This window comes from Pelecanus crispus, chromosome 11 (genome assembly GCF_030463565.1).
Source record: "Pelecanus crispus isolate bPelCri1 chromosome 11, bPelCri1.pri, whole genome shotgun sequence".
Taxonomy (NCBI): domain Eukaryota; kingdom Metazoa; phylum Chordata; class Aves; order Pelecaniformes; family Pelecanidae; genus Pelecanus; species Pelecanus crispus.
This window is the reverse complement of record NC_134653.1, coordinates 17,255,506-17,276,949: the sequence shown is the minus strand read 5'-3', so window position 1 is coordinate 17,276,949 and position 21,444 is coordinate 17,255,506. Positions and strand designations below refer to the sequence as shown.

Below are 21,444 nucleotides of genomic sequence, written 5' to 3'. Positions count from 1 at the left end.
AGTGACTTTAAATCTCCTGTGTTTTCCTGACTCTCAGGATGTTGGTCTGGTCTCTGCTTCCAGCCCACAGACCCGGGTTCTGCTACGTGGTGCCATCACTAGACTGAAAGCTTCAGCGCAGTCCTAACCCCATTTTCAGAGGTAGACAAAAGTAGCAATAATAAAAATCAGGGTACTTTGCTCTTCTGTAGAGCCTTTCATCTGGGGTGCCGTAAATGCTGCATAAACATTGCAGCCTACACAAATTGGTAATTTGGCATGTGTGGTCTAAGCCAGAGGCAGTCTTCTCTTTCAAAGTCACATAAAACAAATTCGGCAGCTTTAAAAAAATATTTAAAAAGCACGCTGGATAACAAAGATGATTTTGTATTTACGTGACTGGAAAGTTGCTATAAAAACCAGAATTTGCCAAGCACATGAGGTAATCACAGTTTTGGAAATGACTCTGACCCTAACCTTTAAACATTGGCTTGCGCGCAGAGCACCTTTTTAATGGCATGCCCACATAAACATTGGCATTGCAAACCGAGACCAGACACAATCTTTTCACCTCTTTCTAAAGGCATGAGAGGTCTAAAGTTCAACTGAACAACTCTCCTGGTGCCTGCTCTGCCTGGGAGACCTTTGGAGAAGATGCAGCATCCTAAGAAGCCAGGGTCCACTCCTGGTGCCAGCAGAGCTCTCGGAGCCTCTCCCATTGCCATATCAAAGCACAGGATGCCCTTTAGCTAGAAAAACATTAAGGAATTGAATCATCCTTGGGAAAAAAAAAGAGGCATTTAAAGGAAAAATGGGTCATAAATTCAGGCAAATTCTGTGAACCTTGTGAGCCAGAAGTTAATTGAAGGGGTTTGGAAAACCTCAAAGTCCCTAAGCTTCTCTTAATCCTGCTAGAAACAAGTTGTGACTAAGAGAGAGCTGCTGCATGGCTGCTGGCACCCAGGGACCTGGGGACACAGCTACGTGCCCTGTGCAGGCAGCAAAGCCAGCTCCCCTGGGGCTGCTGTTTTCCTTCACCCGGGGAGATGGAGAGGACACCCTCCCTCCTGCCCCGAGCTCTGCCACGGTAGAAGCAAGAGGGGGACCATGCCGGTGGCTGGGAGCCTTCCTCCTCCTGCCACATAATCCCTCCCTGAAAGGCCATTTCTGAACGTGCTCAGCCCGGCTCCAGTGCTCACCTCTTTCCAGAGCAGAGATGTACCCGAAAATGATGCCTGAAACAATGCCCGAAAACAGAAACTCTGCACTGCTTCACAGAGCTAGAGTTAAAAACAACCCCCACGGTTTTGGATCCCCTGCTTTTGCCATAAATCAAAGCAGGCGTGGATGGCTGCAGCGCCTCTGAGCTCCTGGGGCTGAACAAGGCTGTGCAGCGGGACTGGCCGGCCAGGAGCAGGATACATGCGCATCCCAAATGGCAGCCATCGGTCTCTAGCAGGCTGGAGGAGGGCTGATGAATAAGGAATCACTGAAAATGTAATTTTCCAAGAGTTTCTCTCAGGAGAGCAAGACAACACAACTGTCTCTGCCTTTGTCATTGCCAAGAGATCTCCTGAGACCACAGCTTAACCAAACAGGCCACCAGACCATGTCTGAGTTCTGCCTCATTAAAGCTTCCTCCTGCACCCATCTCCTGGGTGGCAGTGTGACCCAGAAACACAGCCAGGTACCACCACCCTTTTGGGATCAGCTCCCTTTGCTGCATTTGTCACATACACGAAATGTTACCTGGCAAGGGAATGGCAGCACTCATCTGACCTATTGCATCTGCACTTCACCACCCCGTTATTTTTCAGCTGTATAACCCAGTGCTGCCGTGCTAGGGAAACTAAGTCTGGGTTAGAGCACCAATCCAATCTTGCTGCGACGCAGAGGCAAAGTGCCCAGCTCACTCCAACTCAGCCCTGGGACTGGAGAGCTGTGGAAAGCCTGAAATGCACCCAGCAGATGTTACCTCAGGAGGTGTCCCAGCGGCAAGCTCTGCTCCTCTTCCGGGCTTGGCCCAACCCAATTAATTCCACACCAAGCTCATGCTAACGTTCTCACTGCTTGCAAAAATCTTTTCTCTGAAGAGCTGGTACTAATTACTTCACCCAGCTGCGAACATGAGTGAACTGTGACACTGAGCTACAGAAAATAGCTCAAAACCTGGCTGTGCATGGAAGAAACCTGACGGTCACTGGGACACCAATGCTGGGCACGCTGGATCTGCAGGTCATTCAGTACTGGACACTTAATCCTGTATTGCTTGCCAGCAACAGCCAGGTATTTATCTCAGAGATCCATGTCCCTCCAAATGCTGCGGAATAGGGAGAGAAAGGCTTTTTCTGCAATAGAAGTGTGATTTCTGGAGGAATATTTATGATTCCCCAGCCAGAGCAGCGGGCAGTTAGCTGGGGATGGCCACTGCTGGCAAGGGCTGTGCCGGAGGAGAGTGGCTGGTGAGCCAGGGAACCGTGCCGGCAAGGTCAGCTTGGCCATACAAAGCTGGCACAGTGCACTCTCCTCCTGTGGCCAGCTCAAGCCTGCACCTCAAGGATACCTCTGGGCTCACCTCCACCTCCCCTGCCCTGTGGCTTCCCCAAGGCTGCCGATGAACCTGGACACAGGCTCCAATTTCCCAGAGCTCTCCAGAGCTCCTGACTGAAATAAATGGTGTTTTCACATTAAATCCCCTGTTTCTCCTCAGCTCCCCAGCCAGCTTTGGGTAGCCTCTCTCTGAAGAGACTTGGGGTCTATTTTGAGGCAGGCTCCGGTGCTAACCATAGCAGGAGCTCTCTAAAAAGCTGCTAGCTCAGGCGTTCTTCAGCTGGAGCATCCAATCCTGTCAAAACCCAGCAGAGAGATTTCAACATCCAGAAACCCCTGGCTCCCTGGGGACCGCTGCATCCATTCTTGCTTGCTACTGAACATGGGCACGTTTGCTTTTCATGAGCAGTTCCCCCCAGGGAACATGGCTCCCTGGTTTTCCACGCATGGGGCAGGTTGGGGGGATCCCTGCATCACCAGGAGAAGAGTCGGACCTCATGGGGAGGCAGTGTAAGCAGAGCAGCCCAGCACTGGGACTGCTCAGCCTGTCCTCCCGTTGGTCTGCATGGCATTTACCACAATGCCATGGGGTTCCTACAAAAGCTGTGCTTACAATACATGCCAAATTATTATTAGAGTATTAATTGCATATGCATATAGCCCATGCTGGTGTTTCCAAAGTACGTATCTGCATCTAGACATTTCTGGGGAAGGTGCATAAATTTAGTACAACTACAAACGACTCTACCAATAAACCCCATTCAATTATACCAACTGAAAGGCAGATCAAATAAACTTGCCTTAGCCTGACTTGGGAGAGCCCTCTAACTACCTGGCTTTCAATCAATGCTCTGACATAAATATGCAGAAGTCTGCTACATGGTCACCGCAAGCAAAAATAATTGGAGCTCGGCAATTAAAAGAGCTTCTTTTTAAATTCTGCTTGTGTTTTTAAGGGTCAGACGCCAAAGTTTCAAGTTTTCAGAAGACAGCTATAAAGTGCTGGAGTAACTACACGTAATTCCCATTGTGAAAGGCTTTTAATGGACAAAGTGCTTTTAGCTGTTAGTAATTATCTAGCACTTCCAAAACACATTTCATCTGAGAGCTCTATGTGCCTTGCAAATAATCTTCCCTGAAAGATAACACAGGAGCAGAAGAATTAGCTCTGCAACAGGTATTAAGCTGAGTCACAAAAAGATGCAGTGACTTGGATAGGGCCGTGCAGCAAGCCAGTGCTGCTGCAGCGGGACTACAGTACAGTGCTCCCATCCAGATGCTACGAGCAGCCTTTGCCAGAAGACTGCAGGAGATGTAGATAAAGAGCAAATACATATTCTTCTTCTGCACTTAATTTTGCTGCAGCCTGCTGAATTCTGCTCCTGCACCAAACTTTGAAATCATTGTCCGAGTGTGAATGAGTGGAGAGTCAGCGGATACCGGGGGAGAGAGCCCTCCCATACCATGCCCCTTCTAGACAGGCTCCCCCTGCCCAGCTCCTCCTCAAGCTCTCAGCAGCCCCTTCCCCACCCTTCCAGAACCATTTCCAGCCTCTTCATCCACAAACCACAAGCCCAGGCCCTCAAGGTGAGTTTCGGCATTTACATCACCATGTCACAGGGACTGGGGCAGATTTCTCTGACCTCTATGCCTCCACCCAGTTGGTGCTGGGAGCTGGAGACCAGAGCACAGGGCAGTGGACATCTCCCTCAGCTGCCCACCTTCAAAGCAGTTGCCCCTTTCCCTCCCATGTACAACCAGACCCTATCACCATACCTTTGTTTAAGGGGGAGTTTTCCAGCCCTTTTTTCCTCCTCCTCCAACCTCCTGCGAGCTTCTTCCAGCTGGGTGAGAGGGTTGGGGGCTGGATTGGGCGGCATGGTGGGATCTTGGATGAAGGGATGAGAAGGCTGGACAGCGTTCCGGAGCTGGGCACTGACCCACGGATGCACTGCAACAGGTCGCTCAATGGAGAGGGGTCGGACCATATCATGGGACAGTTGCTTCTTAGCACCTGAAGAGCTACACACAAACACAAAGGTTTTACACAGACCGCCGAGCCGCTCTGGACAGGCACGCAGTCACTCCTAGATGGACCTACTGCTTCTGCAGCTGGACACGGACACCACTGGAAAGCTCCTTACAGCATGGCTTCCAAGGGACAGGGGAGCACCATCTACCTCTAGAGAAGATTTCAGGACAGCAAGTCCTGAGACATCGGGGTGAGCAACCCAGCCCTGACACAAACCCCACAGATCTGCTTAAGGGCTCTCATCAAGTCCACAATACATACAATAAAACCAGCAAAAGGCAGCTCCACCATTTGTGACATTCCCCGAGAAGATGCCCTCCCATGTGCTGCTGACATTCCCAGGCTGGGAGCCTCTCCAGGAACCGCTTTTTGGCATCTCCAGGAAACGGGATGTTGCAGGGATGTGCTCGTACTTCCCCAGCTCCAGCAGCAGAACCTGCTGCCTGACTTCACGGTGGCCTGGCAGTGCCCATGGCTCTGGCACTTGGTCTCAGCTGCCTGCAGTGCAACCCACCCTGGCCTCTACAGTCAAGCAAGAGAAGAAACCACCAGCAGTTTCAGCACTCAGCCACCAATGCAGATACGTCAGAGGGGACGAGACCCCACATCCCTCTTGTTGACACCTGGCAAGCACTGGTTTTTGCCAGAGACTGACCAGACCATGATTAAAGATCCGTGCCTGCAGGAGATCTGCTTGACTCCAGAGAGATTCCTGAGACAGTCATGTCCTTGGCTCCACTCTAGGCAGGTGATGCCATCCCAGAGGATGGTCCCAGCAAGCCGAAACGCTGGGCAACCCTGAGGCGTGCTAAACTGCTTACTCAGGACCAATGGCGCCAGTGCAGCAGGTCCAACATTTCCATTAGCACCTTGCAGGAGTAACAGGCATTTACATACAGCAAATGCTTAAAGGAAAAATGCTGCCTACTGTGTGCTGTGTTATCCGCCTCGGAACCACAGCAACAATTTGTGAGATTCCCCTGGGGCTGCAACTTCCCCGCCATGGCCACAAGTCATCCTTCAGAAAAAACTGCTCTTACAGCCCCTGAGCAATCCTTAGTCTCCAAAGGGTGTAAACCCTCTTGTCTGGTGGATTCTTGTCTTCCCAGGATCTCCAGGAACAAGGCAGACTGCCGGACAGCCTAGACACACATGCCCTGTGCAGGGCATGCAATACAACAGTGTGAAGACCCCTCGCTCTGCCAGCCCTTACCCATGGTTTGTTTTCTTATGCCTGCTGATCTCCTTCTCTCCTTCTATGATCCACTGAAGGATCTTCTGGTTTCTCTCCACGTCTTCAGGAGATCCTGGCATCTCATAGCTGGCACCATCACTTTTCCCTGAATCGGTCTTCTTAACATTTCTTTTTGAGAGCAGACTTGCTTTCCCACTGCAAGAACAAAGCTTGAGACATTAGCACTTTTGCCTAAGCCAAACCACTGCAGACCACGGCACAGGATGGACATGTCTATCTCCAGACATATTCAGCCCTGCTGGGGTCTGGTGCTGCCTGCAGTGCAGACGTGGCCCTGGCTGCCTTCCACAGCCCCCTGCCTCTACCACAGCTCAAGCCAACTGTGCCACAGTTGAGGCTAAGAGCAAGACTGGCCAGACCTAGGCACAGCAGGCTTTTCCGTCCAGCCACCTGCGAGGAAAGGAAGCTTCTCCTCTGGTCAAATGAGCCACAGCAACATGGCAAAAAGCCCAGCAGATCTCCTGCCACATGAACGGCTGTGTTAAATCCCTGTCTGTTTGCTCAGAGAAGGAGGTTCATCCTGGTGCTGCAATCCATCATTCTGCCTCTCCATGCCAGACCACTGCTTGAAACCTGAGCCCTTCCCATCTCCCCCAGATTCACTGACACCCCAAACTGCTGATTTGCCAGGCCCAGCATTTGCTCCTCACACCGATTTGAACCAAGGCTTCACATCATGGTTGTAGAACACATCCTACCAGGGTGGGCTGCCTTCCACGGGCTCTCACGCACTGGGAAGCCCAGCCACCTCAAACACTGTAGCCGGACGGATGCCAGGCAGTAGCTGACACTCTGGCTATGCTTATGGCTGCAGCAAAGGCTCCTACAGAAACCCCACCGCTCCTTGCCCACATCCATGCCCAGGTGCCCAGCTGGGCAGCCCCATGCTCATGAAGCCACACAGAGTTCACCCATGCTGAAGTATCATTGCCACAACCTGAAATTTCATGGGACCCCCACCATCCTAATCACTCACTCGCTTTACTCCATAGGACCTCCCTACTTTTGCTTCTGTGCGCTCACTAACACACATAGGAAAAATAACCTTAACACCACAGAGGAGTAACAGGCCCTCAGACAGCTTTGCTGATTTTCTGGGGAAAAAACCTGGAGAGGGGTTGCTGAAAATCTACAAAGCAGGGTAAACTGACAACTTCTCCGCTTCTCCCTACACGAGGACTAGTGGGTATCAAATGAAATTCTCCAGCACCAGGTTCAGTGCAAACAAAAAAAAAAGCCTTTTTCTGCAGGTTGTAATCAATCTGCAGACATGGCCGTGGGGGCCTGGGAGGATAGCAGCCCGGCTGGGTCAAACAAGGAGCCAGACAAGCCACTGCAAGAGACTGCTGGCTGCCAAACAAGACTGTTCAGATACAATCTCTTGTCTTGTGAAGCTCCTAACCCAGGGACTGTCAGGAACTGGGAGTCTGTGCCAGAGGAAGGACAGCTCTGAATATGCCCTCTTATAATCCCCTTAAATATATGCTGTAGTCAGTGCTAAAGAGAAGTCCTGTGTCTAGATGGGGCTTTGGGTTGACACAGCATGGCCATGCTCATGCTCTGTTGAAGCAACAACCCTTTCCCCATAGAAACAGGGCAGATTTAAGTGCTTCTCCCTCCTGGAGAGCAGTTTGCTTTGGCTGCCTCTGTACTCTGCCTCCCTCCTGCCAGCCCAGAAAGCTGGTCCTGCTCACTGCAGACCCAGCCACCTGCCTTCACTAAACATCCCACCCCTCGTACGCTGCAAAGCAACACCCCAAACCCACAGCCTTGGGGAGCCAGCCGCGCTCAGGGTGAGCACAGCTCTCCCCTGTGGCTGCTCCATCACCATCCCTTATCCCGGGCAGCCCTGAGCTCTGCTCTCATCTTTGCAGTCATCCAGTAACAGGACTAGCAAAACCCACCACAGCGGAGAAGGAGCTTTGCCCTCTCCCCTCAGCATGGGGGGGATGGAGGAATTCAAACAGCCAAGGGAAGATGGACAAAAGCCTGCAAGGCAGCAAAATGTCTTTTCTGGGCACAGGGTCCCCTACGCTGGAGAACGTCCCCTCGGGACAGGATGCCACAGCAGCACCGCAGCATCCATCGCTTTGTCAGGAAGAGAAAGGAGTCCTTCTGGTGAATGGGTTAGGCCTTGCAATAAGGAGGGCTTTTTTGTCCTCTCATAATCACCTTAGAAGACCAGTTTCTGTTACCCAGACCCCAAGACACAGCCCTATACTTAGCAACTACTGATGCATGGGGAAGTAGACCAGCATCGGCAATTTCTAAGCACCTCCACTGCTTTAAGGAGCAGAAAACCTACTTTATAACCAAGGCCATTAAAAATCCTGATTAGAGGGCGTCTTTCATCACCAGATTACAGAGGTGAAAAGGAGTCTGTAAGGTTATCAGGGGGCTTATCCATTTCTTAAGGGAAAGAGCAGTGGGAGACCCTCAAACCATGTACCAGCACAGGCTTTCACAAGAAAATGTAGTTCAGCCACTGTTTCACCAACATGCTACAGTCCGTTTATGAAAGAGCTTCCTAGAGAAGCCATGGCTCTGGGACTCCTGTTGGGTGTGGCCTTGACTCACCTGTAGCCTAAAGAGTCCAAGGGGACAGGGGCCATGCCCAAGTTTTCAGTGTAGTTTCGTGACTTTGTTGCATAGTTATGTGAATCTACATTCCAAGCAAAGCTGTTCTGCACTCGCTGTGTGGCCTCAGCCTCAATCTGCTCTTTTGGTTTCATCACACTGTGGTGATGGATGTGGTGGTAGACATGTTTATGGTGGTATAAGTTAGCTGCATCCAGTTTCATTCCTGATTTTGTTGCGTGCTTGCCATGCCCTGGAGGAATTGTTCCTAGTGTCCCTGACAGCTTTCCTAAGTGGCCGCTTTCTGGGGACCGTGGCTTAGGAGAGTGGCGGCCAGGTCCTGGAGACTGGCAGCCTGGTGTTTTCATCACACGCTGTACGTGTTCATCGAGGATGCTTTCTGGGTTTTCTTCATGGGCATCTCTCATCTGCATCCCAGCACAGCCCATCTCAGAGTAACGAGGAGCAAAGTGATGAAAGGCTTGGGCGGAAGGCATCTTGTGGCTAATGACCGAGGGACCAGAAGAGATATCTGCATCCTCACCTTCTTCTTCCTGCAAGAAACACAAGGACAATGAGAGAATGACAGCAGAGTGGTGAAAGGGGTCCCTAGTCCCACCTCCCACTTGCAGCAGGGGCTGCTGCCAACCCTTGGGTCAGGCCTGGTTTAGTCCAGCCAGACCTTGAAAACCTTCAAGACGGAGTTCTGCCACCCCTCTGGAGACCTGTCCCAGACTACGCCACCCTTCTGCAGAAAATTTCCTAATGCTCAACCCAAGCCTGTGCAGTCTTGCTGCCACTGAGCAGAGCTGCTCAGGTCTCTGCACCTGTTTTTTGAGCGCCCATTAGCAAGGGTCTCCACACATTACCCAAAGAGACCAAGGCAACCTCTGACAGGCAGCCCACACATCACAACCAGGGTTTACAGATGCAGCTTTCTGACAAGCCTAACAATTTAATCAGATGTATGATTGGGCAGAACCTTACTAAAAAAGCTCCCTAAGTCCCTTGATGGTGGTTCTGTAACAACCAGCAGCGGAAACACAACTTACTGCACTATACTTACGACTTCCTATGAGCCTTCGATAAGACACTGCTTCAAAGCCCATCAGATAAAGTCCAAAGTTACAGGATTGTGGCAAAACATTTCTTGAGTCAGGCAACACCAAGGGGGTTTCTCACCCGAATGACTATTTCACAAGGCAAAGCCAACAGCGAGCTTGTAACAGGAGGGAGCGACTGAAGGTCGACAGCAGCAAGAATGGTTTTGAAAATCAAACTCATTTATTCCAGGCATGCTAAGGCTGGAGTGAAACACTTCACGCAGATAAAGAAACGGGTTGGAACTAACTGCTTGTTCTTGTAGTTCACAACGGTCTACAACACGCTGTTAGCGACTCTTAAGTCCTTGCCAGGAAGAATAAAACTCCTCTATGCTGACAGCCACAGTTTTGATGCTGACAAACTACTTTATGCTCCAACATAAACTCAGATATTTATGAAGTTTCTTTATTGGAAGTCAGGATTCCTATTTTTTTAATTACATAAGCAGGATTCCAGCGAGTCCTTTAATCCCTCTCTCTTCCTCCTTTGGCACAGTAAAGGAATCAGTTGCAGCACAGGGTATCTCTGCCCTGCCAGATAAATGCATCTGCTAGAAAACACTGACTCCCATCAGCTTTGCCTGTCAGATGTCATCATCCATCACTTGCTAACCAGCTGCCAACCACACAGCAAGAAAGCAAATAACAGACTTCCTCCCAGTGTCACACCTGGGGGTTCAAACCTGAAGCAGGGACAATGCCAGGCTTTGAAAATGCCAAAGGCATGGGCGCTGCAAGCCTGGGGGTGTGACACAATGCCCACATCTGGAGGGGACACACCACTTTAACTAATCGCTTTGAAGAACTTCAGAGGCACCGTTCATCTACAGCCACAATGCTGCAGCCTGCCAACTGCTGTCCCTGGGCACCTAGCTCAGAGACAAGAAAAGATGAAGCATGTGCTGACTAAATCCCTACCACTGGGGTAAGCATTTATTAGCAGTTTATGACAACTCAATGACGTGCTCAGCACTTGGGAGGCTTTTAGGTCTGGTACCTACTTTCCGGAAAATTCATAGGTTTAAACACCAACTAACGTGCAGGGCAAGATCTGACCCTAGCACAGACCTCTGAGCAACGGCAGCATGTCCCTTCTCCTCAGAGCCCAGAGCTCCAGCAGTGCTGTCACACCAGAGCAGGGTGGCATGAGAGTGACAGTCCGGGTTGGTACAGCCAAACGGGTGCCTGGGATCTGGGAAATCGTCTGGCTGCCTGGAACTCTAGTTTGCTGGGACCTGGTACTTTGCTTTGCTCCAAGACTGAGATCAGGGTGGGTTAAGGACAGGAGAGGGATGCATTGACTCTCAGTTTGCCTTGGCTCTCCTCATCTATGTCACTGAGCAGGAGATCTGGACCCCAAGCAAGTCCTCAGGCAGGAGCAAGTGCTGCTGGGGTTGCTGGTGTGCAGGCAAGCCCTGGGCAGCTGGCTTCCCACTCCCTAGCACTGGTCTAAGCCTTGCACCAGGTAGGAAAGCCCTAGCAGTGAGAAAATGGCAGCTAATGAAGGAACTGGGGTGCCTGTCCCAAGCTGCCCTCTCCTTGAGCAGGGCAATTCAAGTCAAGGCTGCAGATACCAATTCTGCTCCATCTTCTCACCATGCTCAGTCTGCAGTGAAAAAAATGACATATGGCATGAGGCTGGGGCAGTCCAAACTGGGATTTTAACACAGGACTTTGGATATGGCAGAGTCAAGCCTTGGCTCAGCTGCAAGCACTGGTGCATTGCAAGGTGCTCCTTGCCGGAGTTACCCGGTCACAGTCTATGCCTGGCAATGCAGCAGCAGCACCCTTCCCTCCCACCCAAACCTGCCCGCACCCAGCTTGCACAAGCCTGCTGCCTAACTTGCATCCCTTTACCCACGAAGCACCCTCACCCTGCCCATGGCTGGCACAGGCAGAAGAAAGGGAAGATGAGACAATGACACAACCAAGGAGGCACAGGCAAGAGGCAATAACTGCAGCGTTTTACACTAAAGAAACCCGCAGGTCTGGGGAGCAGCCTACTCCATGGGCTCAGCTTTCCTGGACACAGGTGGCGTGGGCTCTGGAGCCATGTTTCAGCATCTCGCTGCGGTGAGCTGGGCAAAGCTTGGCGGCATGCACAGCCTCTAGCCAGGCAGGGAAGCCCTGGGTGCCATAACCACTAGATGGTGCTTTGTTGACATAATATTGTCAGAAACCTCTTCCATCAGCTCCCAAAGGCAGCAGTTAGAGAGGTGAAGGCTTCAACTTTGCTGCCTGCCTGCTGAGCTATTTTTACTCTCCAGCAAGGCTGGGGGTGCCCGTCCCTTTGAATTAGAAGGCTGAGATGTGCACTGATGAGCTACGGGAAACGGACACCTTGCTGCAAACCTCCTCCTCTGCCTTCTCCCAGTCCCACCCATCAGGCTGCTGCTGGTCGGTAGGGCAAAATAGCTCACCTAACCACAAGTGCATTTTCGATCATCATGCAAATTATTTCCCTCTCTAGTTAGGCAATGTTTTATATTCAAATAGCAAGAATCTCAGAGGTGGCTTTGCTTCTCCTGGCTTATTTGCAATTCGCTCAGTTCAGACAGAGTGATCTGCATGATATGATACCAATCTGCATGATATGATACTGCAGCTTCCATGCACAGACATGAGGCTGAAGTGGCTCAAAAAGGAATAAGGGAACACGCGTATCCTCTAATCCTCTCCCATGTTGCTCAGAATAATTAATGAATTCAGAGTCTGGTTTTTTTTGAAAAACAGAAATCTTATAGTCTTTTCAGTAAAAGGCATTTGGCTTTAAATCAGATGCCTCTTCTCAATGTTACTGCATGATGTGGCTTTGAAAAGGAACCTGCAAGCAGCTCAGTATGGGGGAGAAAAATTCTTTTTTCCTAGCTTTTGTAGCTTCTCTGCTACGCTGATAACTGCCTAGTGTGACTAACGCTCACGATTTTCCCTGTGTGGCTGTTCAGTGAGACATGCAGACCTGGTAAGAGGTTACCCCGTAGTCCTGGTGCTCAGGTCATAGAAAAAAGCCCTGTGATCTATCAGGATTCAAGCTCTCCTCTTGCTGATACCAGCAGCTCCGGCACCTTAAGTGCTGACCTAAAAAAGCTACAATTGCTTACTCGGAGTTTTTCCTGAATGGCTAATGCCAGATGCCAGCCAGTCAATGAAATACATTCTGAAGACAGCAAAGAGGTTTAATACATAGCATTAGCAGGAGTCCTGGGCTTAAAAATAGATTGTCACACAAAAATGTGTTTAAACAGACTTAAAATTATTCTCTGGCACATAGGTATTTGCTGATTTTATGGTATTGCTACTGGCAGCTTCTTCAAGGAGGCAGAGGGCTGGGATAATGTAGTCTGTCTAGTACAGGTGGGGGCTGCAATGGAGCCACTGGAGGAGGGAGGAAGAGTGCTTAGGACTGCGTTAGCAGAAAATGTTGCTGGTTACATTGGCTTTGTCTAGAAAGCAATAGGTACCAGACAGGAAAATAGAGGAATCACAAAAGAACAGGAATCCAATCACAAAATAGCACCTTGCTGGCCTCTTCTGGATGGATGCTGGATGCAGAGGTGCAGGGAGTTTGCTGGACAACGCTTGAAGCTGGGGGGAACCTCACAGATCCTTCTGCCTTCCTCACTTCTCTGCATTTGAAATGCAGATGTGATTTAAAGCTAATACTACAACCTACAGCTGTTTTCTGTTTAAAGAGCTACTAGATGAACATTTAAAAATACTCTAATGGGGCTGAAGGGTCTGCCCTGGAGCCCCAGAGGTTCCACTTCTCTGAAAGCACAGAGCTAGCCAAGACAGGCACCAATACCTCTGCTTTAAGGGAGAGCTGCAGGTTACTAAGCACAGAGCCTTCACCTCAGGGCCACGGCAGCTATCAACTGCAGAGACCCACAATTTCATCACACAGGGCTGTAGTTATACTGACACTGGTGATGTTCAGTAACGCTGTGGTGTCCTCTGAAAACTCTCTTGTATCCCCAGCACAAGATGTACAGGTACCCATGAGATGCGGTATCTCAGAAGAAAAGATATGGTGTGAATACCGTTGAACAGGGTGCCTCACACAGGTAATACTAGATGACCAATACCTCATTCTCTCCCTTTTGGACCTTGTGGAGCTAAAGGCCTTGCACGCTTCCCTTGGTTCATCTACCAAGTCTTTGAGCTCTGAAGGGCCCTGGTGGTACCAGGGCTCACAGCATGCAGTGCCACGGGCTGGCTTTCCCCAGCCACCCACCCATGTGGATGGAGTCAGTGTGTTTCTCTGCTCAGGAGAGGGTTTTTGGATGCTATACTTGATCAGTTCCAAATTTTCCAGGGATGTGCTAGGCACTGATGGGCAGAACCCTTTTGGCTATGGTGGAGAGATGCAGACACACCTCCAGGCATAACATCACCTGCCATCCGGTTACCATTTGTGGGGGAAATAGGGATCACACAAATCCCCACAAGGGAAGGCGAACCCCTGTTACATAGTCCCCATCCTCGCATGGAAGGGACTGCTCACGAAGTCAGGAGAGAGAGGGTGCAAAACAAGATGACAGAGAGCATCCACAGCCTCTAACTGGTGGCAGAAGTGGGCACTGCTGTGCCATAGCTGGGATCTTACAGGGAGGGAGTGCTGGAGGTCACACAGCCCTGCATGGATGGGGGAACAATACCATGGCAGCTCCTGGGGCAACGGGAGCCTTCAGGAGCCTCTGTGCAAGTTATGACCATGGCTGTTGGAGCAGGGAAGTGGTCACCCCGGTGGCTTCCACAGCAGCCAAAAGCTCCCTGTGATGTACAGTACGCAGACAGACTCCCAGGCTGGTAGAGAAGGCAAGGAGGTTACTAACCGCTCGAACACGTTTAAGGCGCTCCTCTAATTTCTCCTCTGCTTCACGTTCCTTTTGTACTTCTTCCAAACGATTGATCAGTTCTGCAGCAAACTTCTCTGGTTCAACGTGGATATCCTTTGGCATTCGGTATGTACGCTGGAGGAAAAACACACCAGGGGTTAGCAAAGATGCGTGAATGGATGGATGTGCTTGCTGTTCTCTCAATGTACACAGAGTCAACAGGAATATCCTGGTCTCAAAGGGTAGGAAAAGGACATACGGACAAACCTCTCAAAAATCATGCTTGTAGTAGTGGTGTTTTCTCTTTGATAGAAAGGAGGACTCTTACACACACTTACTCAGCTTACCGCAGGTGGATCAGCATATGCCAGTCGATCTCTGCAAATCTAGCCCATAGCCACAAAAAGGAGTGGAAATCCTGTCACCTCTAAGACATCTTACTTCCCCCTGTCTTCTGCTACAACCCAACCCAGCCCAGCCACAAAAGGCCACGATTCCCATAAAGCATCCTCTCTTACTAGAGGAATCTGCAGGATCGCATCTCGGCTCTTCGGAGCTGTGCAACGATCCCTGCTTGCTTTATCAATACATCAACCTTACAAGCGCAGAGATACAATTTTTCTGCTTGTTCTGGGTGAACAAATGAATATTTACGGAAGTTCAAGGGCATTCTCGGTTCCTTATGCTGAGTCACTTTGTCCCTAAATTCCTGAGCTCTGGGATAAGAAGTTTGTGTACTGAAGTATGAAGCTATCAGCCGCTGTATTTTCCCCCTCATTTTTATCCATTCTGCATTATTTTATTAAAACAGTAGAAAAAATAAAATGACACAGCAGAGATAAAAATTTAATTTGGAGGAAAAATATATGGAAAATTCAACAGTATAAAAACCTGCATTCAAATATTCCAATACCAACATGAGAGAAATATACACTTAATAGGACCAGAGATAAAAATAAATGTGAAGACATGAGACAGTTCACAGAAAAAGAACCAATGCAGCACCAGAAGCAGTCATCGAGCTTGAAATCTTTAAAGCAGGATGAGAGACCACCTGGATTTACCCCAGACCAGCCAAGAGATCAATGTAGAAGACTAAAATAATGCTTTGCCTCAAAACCTGACAAAAGTATGCAAATCATATTGTTTTTTCTCTGTCAGCTGCCAAGTGGAAGGCAGAGGAAGAAAAATAGAGGCAGTAAGTATCCTACTGATGGCACCGAGAAGCTGGAGACATCTTTTATGACACCCAAGTTGGGTTGTAGAGGTCTCAGTTAAAGCACCGCTTGTTTTGTTTGCCAAGAGCAAGATCCAGCCAACCCTGCCAGCAAATCTCAATTCCAGTGCTCACTGCTGTTGCCTTCTCTTCCACGCTGGATGGTGCTGGGCTGCAGCATCCCTGGGGACATCTGCAGACACAATGCGGCTTTGCAGGCAAAAGGACTGCCTGCTCTAGCACTCACTTTCTGTGACAAGCAGAGGTACTGACAGCTCCACGTGAAGCTGTCCCAGGCAGGACTGACCCATCCAAGCTGGGAACAGCCCCAAAGAACCACCCTCTTCATCCAGGGATGCAGCTGCTGGAGAAGGCATAACATGGGGGAGCTACCAGGTGGCTCCCACCCTGGGATGACAGTCTTTGCTGCCACCAGGACCTCCAGACGTGCAAATCAATGGCCTATATAAAAAAGAAACACTGCAGAAAAAGATTTTCATCAACAAAAATGATGTTTAGTCTTGAAATACTGGCACAAGGGCCAAAGTGGCATGCTTCGTCTCAGCGCTTGGACCTTGTGTTGTGCAGAAATGGGCCCCAGATGTGCTCCATCATGGGGGATGACGTGGCAGAGTTGTTCCCTGCTCTGTTACTCCCTGGGGAGCTTCTAGGATCCAAGTGATGTTTCCCCATTCCCCCCATGTAGCCCAGGGGAGCATTTCTGGCTAAGGAAGTCTGCTTTCATCAGAAACCTCAAACCCATGACGACCACCATCCATCTCATGAGGCAGCACCAGCGACTCCCGAGGAGGGATATTTCTTTCTTGCTTGACAAGTCGCAACCTGTCAGGTGATGTGTTCACTCCCTCCTGCCACCTCAGACATGCCAACTCTCCCTGCGGTTGTTTATATGATGGCAGCACCAAGCCCTGCTCCGTTAGAAACTTAATGAACCTAATGAGAGGCAGCTCAGCGCTCAGCAGTTACAGTCTCGGGTCTCCCTGTTGCAGCTACTGCAGCGGCTTTGACAGAAAAGCAGAACCGGGAAAGAATTTCCCTTTATTTTAATAGCCTTTGATGCAATGCAGCATCCCAAACCAAAGGTTCTCCCGAGCCCCCAGCAGCAGCGGGTGTAAAGGTTGAAGTTTGCTAACCCGCGTGCTCAAGTCCTGTCAAAATAAGGTGGTTCCCTCCAGGCCCAGCAATGCCTGAAGACCACAGCTCCATCTCTAATGAGGATCTGAAGACATTCAGGGTCACTGCTGTATCCAGGGAACTTAAGATGAGACGATTTTAGTCTTTTACAACTAATACTTCAGCATGTTTACCCACAGTCTCTCAAAGCCTGGAGGTGACTGAAGCTCAACTGCAGAAATGAAAATAATCGAACCCAAGAATCTTTAGGATGAACTCATTTTCCTCTCTCTTTGGTAAACTGCTGCATCTACAAAACCCACTGCCCCGTCCTTGGAGCTTTCCCCTCAGCACAACAGCTTGCAGAGGTCCTCAACAGCCTGTTTGACGGTGCAAGATGCAGTCCTCTCTGTGAAGGCATCTCTGCAAGGGTCTCCCTGACCATCCAAGTTCAGTGCAACTGAAATAAACCTCACTTCACCCCACGGATACCGGTTGCACGTGCCCTATGTTGTCCTGGCGGGTACCCGTAATGGTGACTCACAGAAAGCTGGCAAGCAGGATGATGCTCTGAATATTGCCATGGGTCTGACTTTATTCCTAGCTCAAAGGATGAGCTACACAGACTTCCTCAAAACTAAGAGTATTGCGGAATAATGAATGCAAATTCCCCATGCTGAAATAATATAGATAACTGCTGAGGGCTCTCTCTGTCTCCCTGGACAGCAAACATGGACAGCATTGACCTGGTTCAAAAGGCTTAAGACAACAAAGTGTTTGAAACTTTTATGAAATGATGAGCCTGACTTTGGAAGGGAGACATGCTCCATCAAAAACCAGCCAGGCTGAACCTGTGCCCAGAGGAGAATCCTTCAGGGCTTCAGGATTTTGAACCTGCCCCTGTCTTCCCATAGGCATACAGAGCCCTACCAAGGGAGTCGTAAATAAGCTGTTTATTGTTCTGAAATCAGAATGACTCCAAATGCTTTTGTTCCAAGTAAAGGGTGCAGCACTCTGTGAGAGCTGGCTGGTTTTGGAGGATCCAGCCCTCTGGTCTGGACCAGAATGAGATCTCTGGCCATTCTGGGTCAACAATTCAGAAAGGAAGCACTTCATTTTAAAGAATTGTTTTATCTATAACTGTTTTACCTAATGTTTTATTTAATTACCTATCTGCTTGCATTTAATGCCACTAGTTCAGACAGGCCTGTCCAGAACCAAACCATGCCGAGTTGGGGAGGTTGCAGAGAACAGTGAATGGGAAGCTGAATGTCAGATGGGTTGGCAAGAAAGAAATTGCTTGAACTGGTCTGGATGGAACAATCTTTCCTAGTGACAGCTGTGAGGAAGGATTTCTTGGGGTACCTATCATCAGAACACTGTCCTCTGTCCTTGACATGCTACATCTCTGAAGCTCTGGTACCTTTGGGAAGAAGCAGCCTGCTAAGAACATGCAAGATACACAAGGTCTCCAGTAGTTCCATTCAGCACCTGCTATCACATTTTCTCCTTCAGGTCTTGAGTTTTGATGGATTTCACCTTCCCTGAGAAACTGAGGTTTGAGGATCAAAGTTGCACATCAGAACACACCGGCATCCTAAATGTGTGGTTTTACTATGATCTATACGTGAAAAGGCTGAAAGGGAATAATCTCACTGCAGCTTGCGGGCTCCCCTTGGGAAGAATAAACCTCAGCTGCTCTGAGATGAAACAGTAAGTTTTCCAATATTATCACTGGGTAGAAGTCTCTAACCAGTCCCAGGGATCCATGGGTTGGGCTGAACCATTTCTGACAGATCTGACTGGTCCAAAGAATTCTGTGTTGGTAAATCTCCCTCTTCTACAGCAGGTTTGATGCCTCCGTGGTGCCTGAGTGGCTGATGTTAGATCAAAAGTCAGTCTAGGAGATGAAATGAAGATGGCAGGCTAGAGAACCCAAGTGAAAAGAACTTCTGAATGTCCACGTTTCCAAGATTAATAATGCATTCTACTGCGACATATATTTTTAAAGGACAAATGGTGTTTCCATACCGGAAACACTTATGGCAGAGCTCATGGATAGCTGGATTTCAGCATCCACTCTAGCAGCATTCAGGGATTAGCAAGGAGTCCCACTGCTGCAAGGTGTTTGAGGAAAAAGGCATAAAACAGCTGATCGGAATTCTGAGCAGGTTCCAATCTCGCAGGAGCAGAAAGCTCATTTAGCTGTAGTTATCCAGGCAGCATGAGACCAGGGCTCCTCCTGTACCCTTCTCACTTTTACAGCATTGCAGAGTGGTCACTCAAAATCTTCTGTTCCACTCAAGAACACTATGGAAGCCACCTCTGCACAGAGGACATCCTTCTGGGAAAGTTCAGCAATCAGCTTGACCCACTCTGCTGCTGCTTCTACTTTTTTTCTTCTCACGTGGGAATATTGTAAAGAGCTGTAGCTTCCTTGACTGTGTGGCAGGACAGGAGAGCTCACACCTGGTGATCAAGCTACAGCAAGAACATAAAAAAATGGCTTCTTTATGCAGTTAAACAAACAAACAAACAAACAAAAAGGAATCCCAAGTCTTAATGACTGAGGTTGGATTTTTCTGAATTTGCTGGGAAAAAGGAGCATCTCCCATCCTCTCCTGGGGACAGATGAATGCCAGAGCCGGGGTAAGTACAGCGCAATAGCACAGGTATGGCCCTGCATTCTCTGGGTTTTCACCCTTCCTTTGGCAACTTCCTTGCTCTTTCCTTCCTTGGTGCTCCAAGACTCTGCTCGAATCCAAGAGAGAGATGGAAAACCACATAAAAAGCAACACTCACCCGCCATGTAATGGGTTCCTGTGAGAGGCAGAAAACAAAGGTCTCATTGCTTGCTAGAGACTGTCACCCACTGCATTCCTGGGCAGAGCGCCATTTCACAACACACAGCTTTTCCCAACTTAGAGCATTGGTGAGTTTGTAAGTGTGTTTTAAGTGTGCAGAACACAGCCATGCATGCACCAAGATCTCCTGCTGCATAGCAGGGCACCCTACATAACCATCACATGCCTTCATTATTTGGAGGCAGAGTGGCTGTTGAAACTAGCGGGCAGTCTCCTATGAACATATAATCACTACAGTTTATAGCTTCTGGACTTTAACTAAAGTGCTGCTATTAAAAGCAATAGTTGTTCTTCCAGAATTTTGCATAGTAGCCCCATAACTCATTTGTAAGGGAATGGTTAAGGTCTCTAAAGGACTTCTGAAATGACTTTTCGGAAGTAGGAGGTTCTCTGCTATCACTAGGAAAACATGCCATGCATTCTGCAAGCACTATCAGTATGGACTCTGGCTACACTGGTTAGATATGAGTCCATAAAGACCTTCACTCAAAGGCTGCAATTTAGTAATTGCTACACGTTTAAAAGCATGCTAACCACCAGGTCCAGGCAGCTGATGGAGACTGCTTTAGCTACAGGCTGCGAGATATCCTAACCACTGGCTTTGGAAAGCAACACTTGAAGAAACATTTGCATGGCTCCTTGCTAATTGGGGAAGTTTAATTCAGTAAGCGTGCAGTTAAAGGTGATTTTAAAAGACTAACTTAATAATATTTCACACCGGTGTTGTCAAAACATATTGTCTAATTACCTTCTCCTTTCTTGGCTGATTGATAAGCGAGGGCAGAGCAGTGCCTCTCTGAAGTCAATGCCAATTCTGTGTCAGTAATTGGCTGGCAGGAGGTGCCAGAGTGTCTGAACTAAACTTTTATTCCCTGGAGAAAGTCTAGAACTAACTCGACTTCTTGGTCCTCCGCTCCCATATAAATATGCGTCAAGATGCCTTTTTCCCTGGGACTTAAAATTACAGTGCAGAATCTAATGGGAACAGTGGATGTTTCACAGAAAAATCCTTGTGAAGCGTCTGTGTGTAGTTTAGGATGAATATGTAATTCTAAAAGACTGTGTAGATAAGTAGGAGAATATAAAAATTTATAAGCAGCAGGTGGCCAATTTAAACCTTGGTTTTTTTCTCCCCCTTTTTTAACTCGTTTCCAAAAAGGTCGATAAAATTTAATGCTAAGTAAAACTAATTAGCCTGCAAGGAACTGCTGCTGGAATGACACTTATTCAGTTCAACAAAAGAAATGTTTGGCAGATGGAAGTTCGTTAAAGCAGAGCTCACTATACATATTTAATGCTCCATACTCTGAGTTTATAACCTGCAGTTCATCGAGGCATTGCCAGTGCACACGATCAACAGAAAGCCACTATTATTTTTATCCAAAAGGTAAAGCCATTGACAAGCTTTGAAGTCAGAGAATATTCACTCAGTAGTTCCCACTGTTGGGGAACAGCAACAACAACAACAACAAAAAATAAAGGCCAAGCTTTCAAACTTCAACTCTAACAAAGCCATGCTTACAGTAAAAATGGCATCAAGTGAAATAAAAAGGCACCCAGCCAGCCTTTTCAACAGCGACCACACTGTGAAAGCAACTGTGTGAAAAGAGAGGTGACTGAGCAAGGATGGCTAGTGAGCGTCCGCAGCCAGGGCTTTTATTGTCAACCCAGTGATCAAAGCACAGGAGACCCTCTTAAATCTAAGGAAAATAATCTAATTTAAAAGGCAAAACAAAGAGTCTTTTTTTTTTTTTTTTTTAAAAAAATCAGATTAAAACAAGGGCGTATTTCTGCTGGTATTGTGCTGCACTGAGCAGGCAGGATGAGAACAGCTGCGTCAAGTTTGAAGGCACTTCTGGAAAAAGCAGATGGAGGCTTTTTTTCTCCCTATTTGAT

At 48.6% G+C, this 21,444-nt stretch overlaps 1 protein-coding gene across 2 annotated transcripts in view; it reads right to left on the bottom strand.

The window, feature by feature from the left end:
• AXIN1 (axin 1) overlaps positions 1–21,444 on the bottom strand; it is a 79,851-nt gene that overhangs the window by 2,148 nt on the left and 56,259 nt on the right. Inside the window, exons 5-8 of one of the 2 annotated variants that reach the window (XM_075718333.1) lie at positions 14,332–14,469; positions 8,394–8,947; positions 5,775–5,951; positions 4,306–4,551 (exon numbers count right to left, since the gene is read on the bottom strand). In XM_075718333.1, the coding sequence (XP_075574448.1) occupies positions 4,306–4,551; positions 5,775–5,951; positions 8,394–8,947; positions 14,332–14,469 (1,115 nt within the window). The other variant, XM_075718334.1, reaches the window with a different exon arrangement.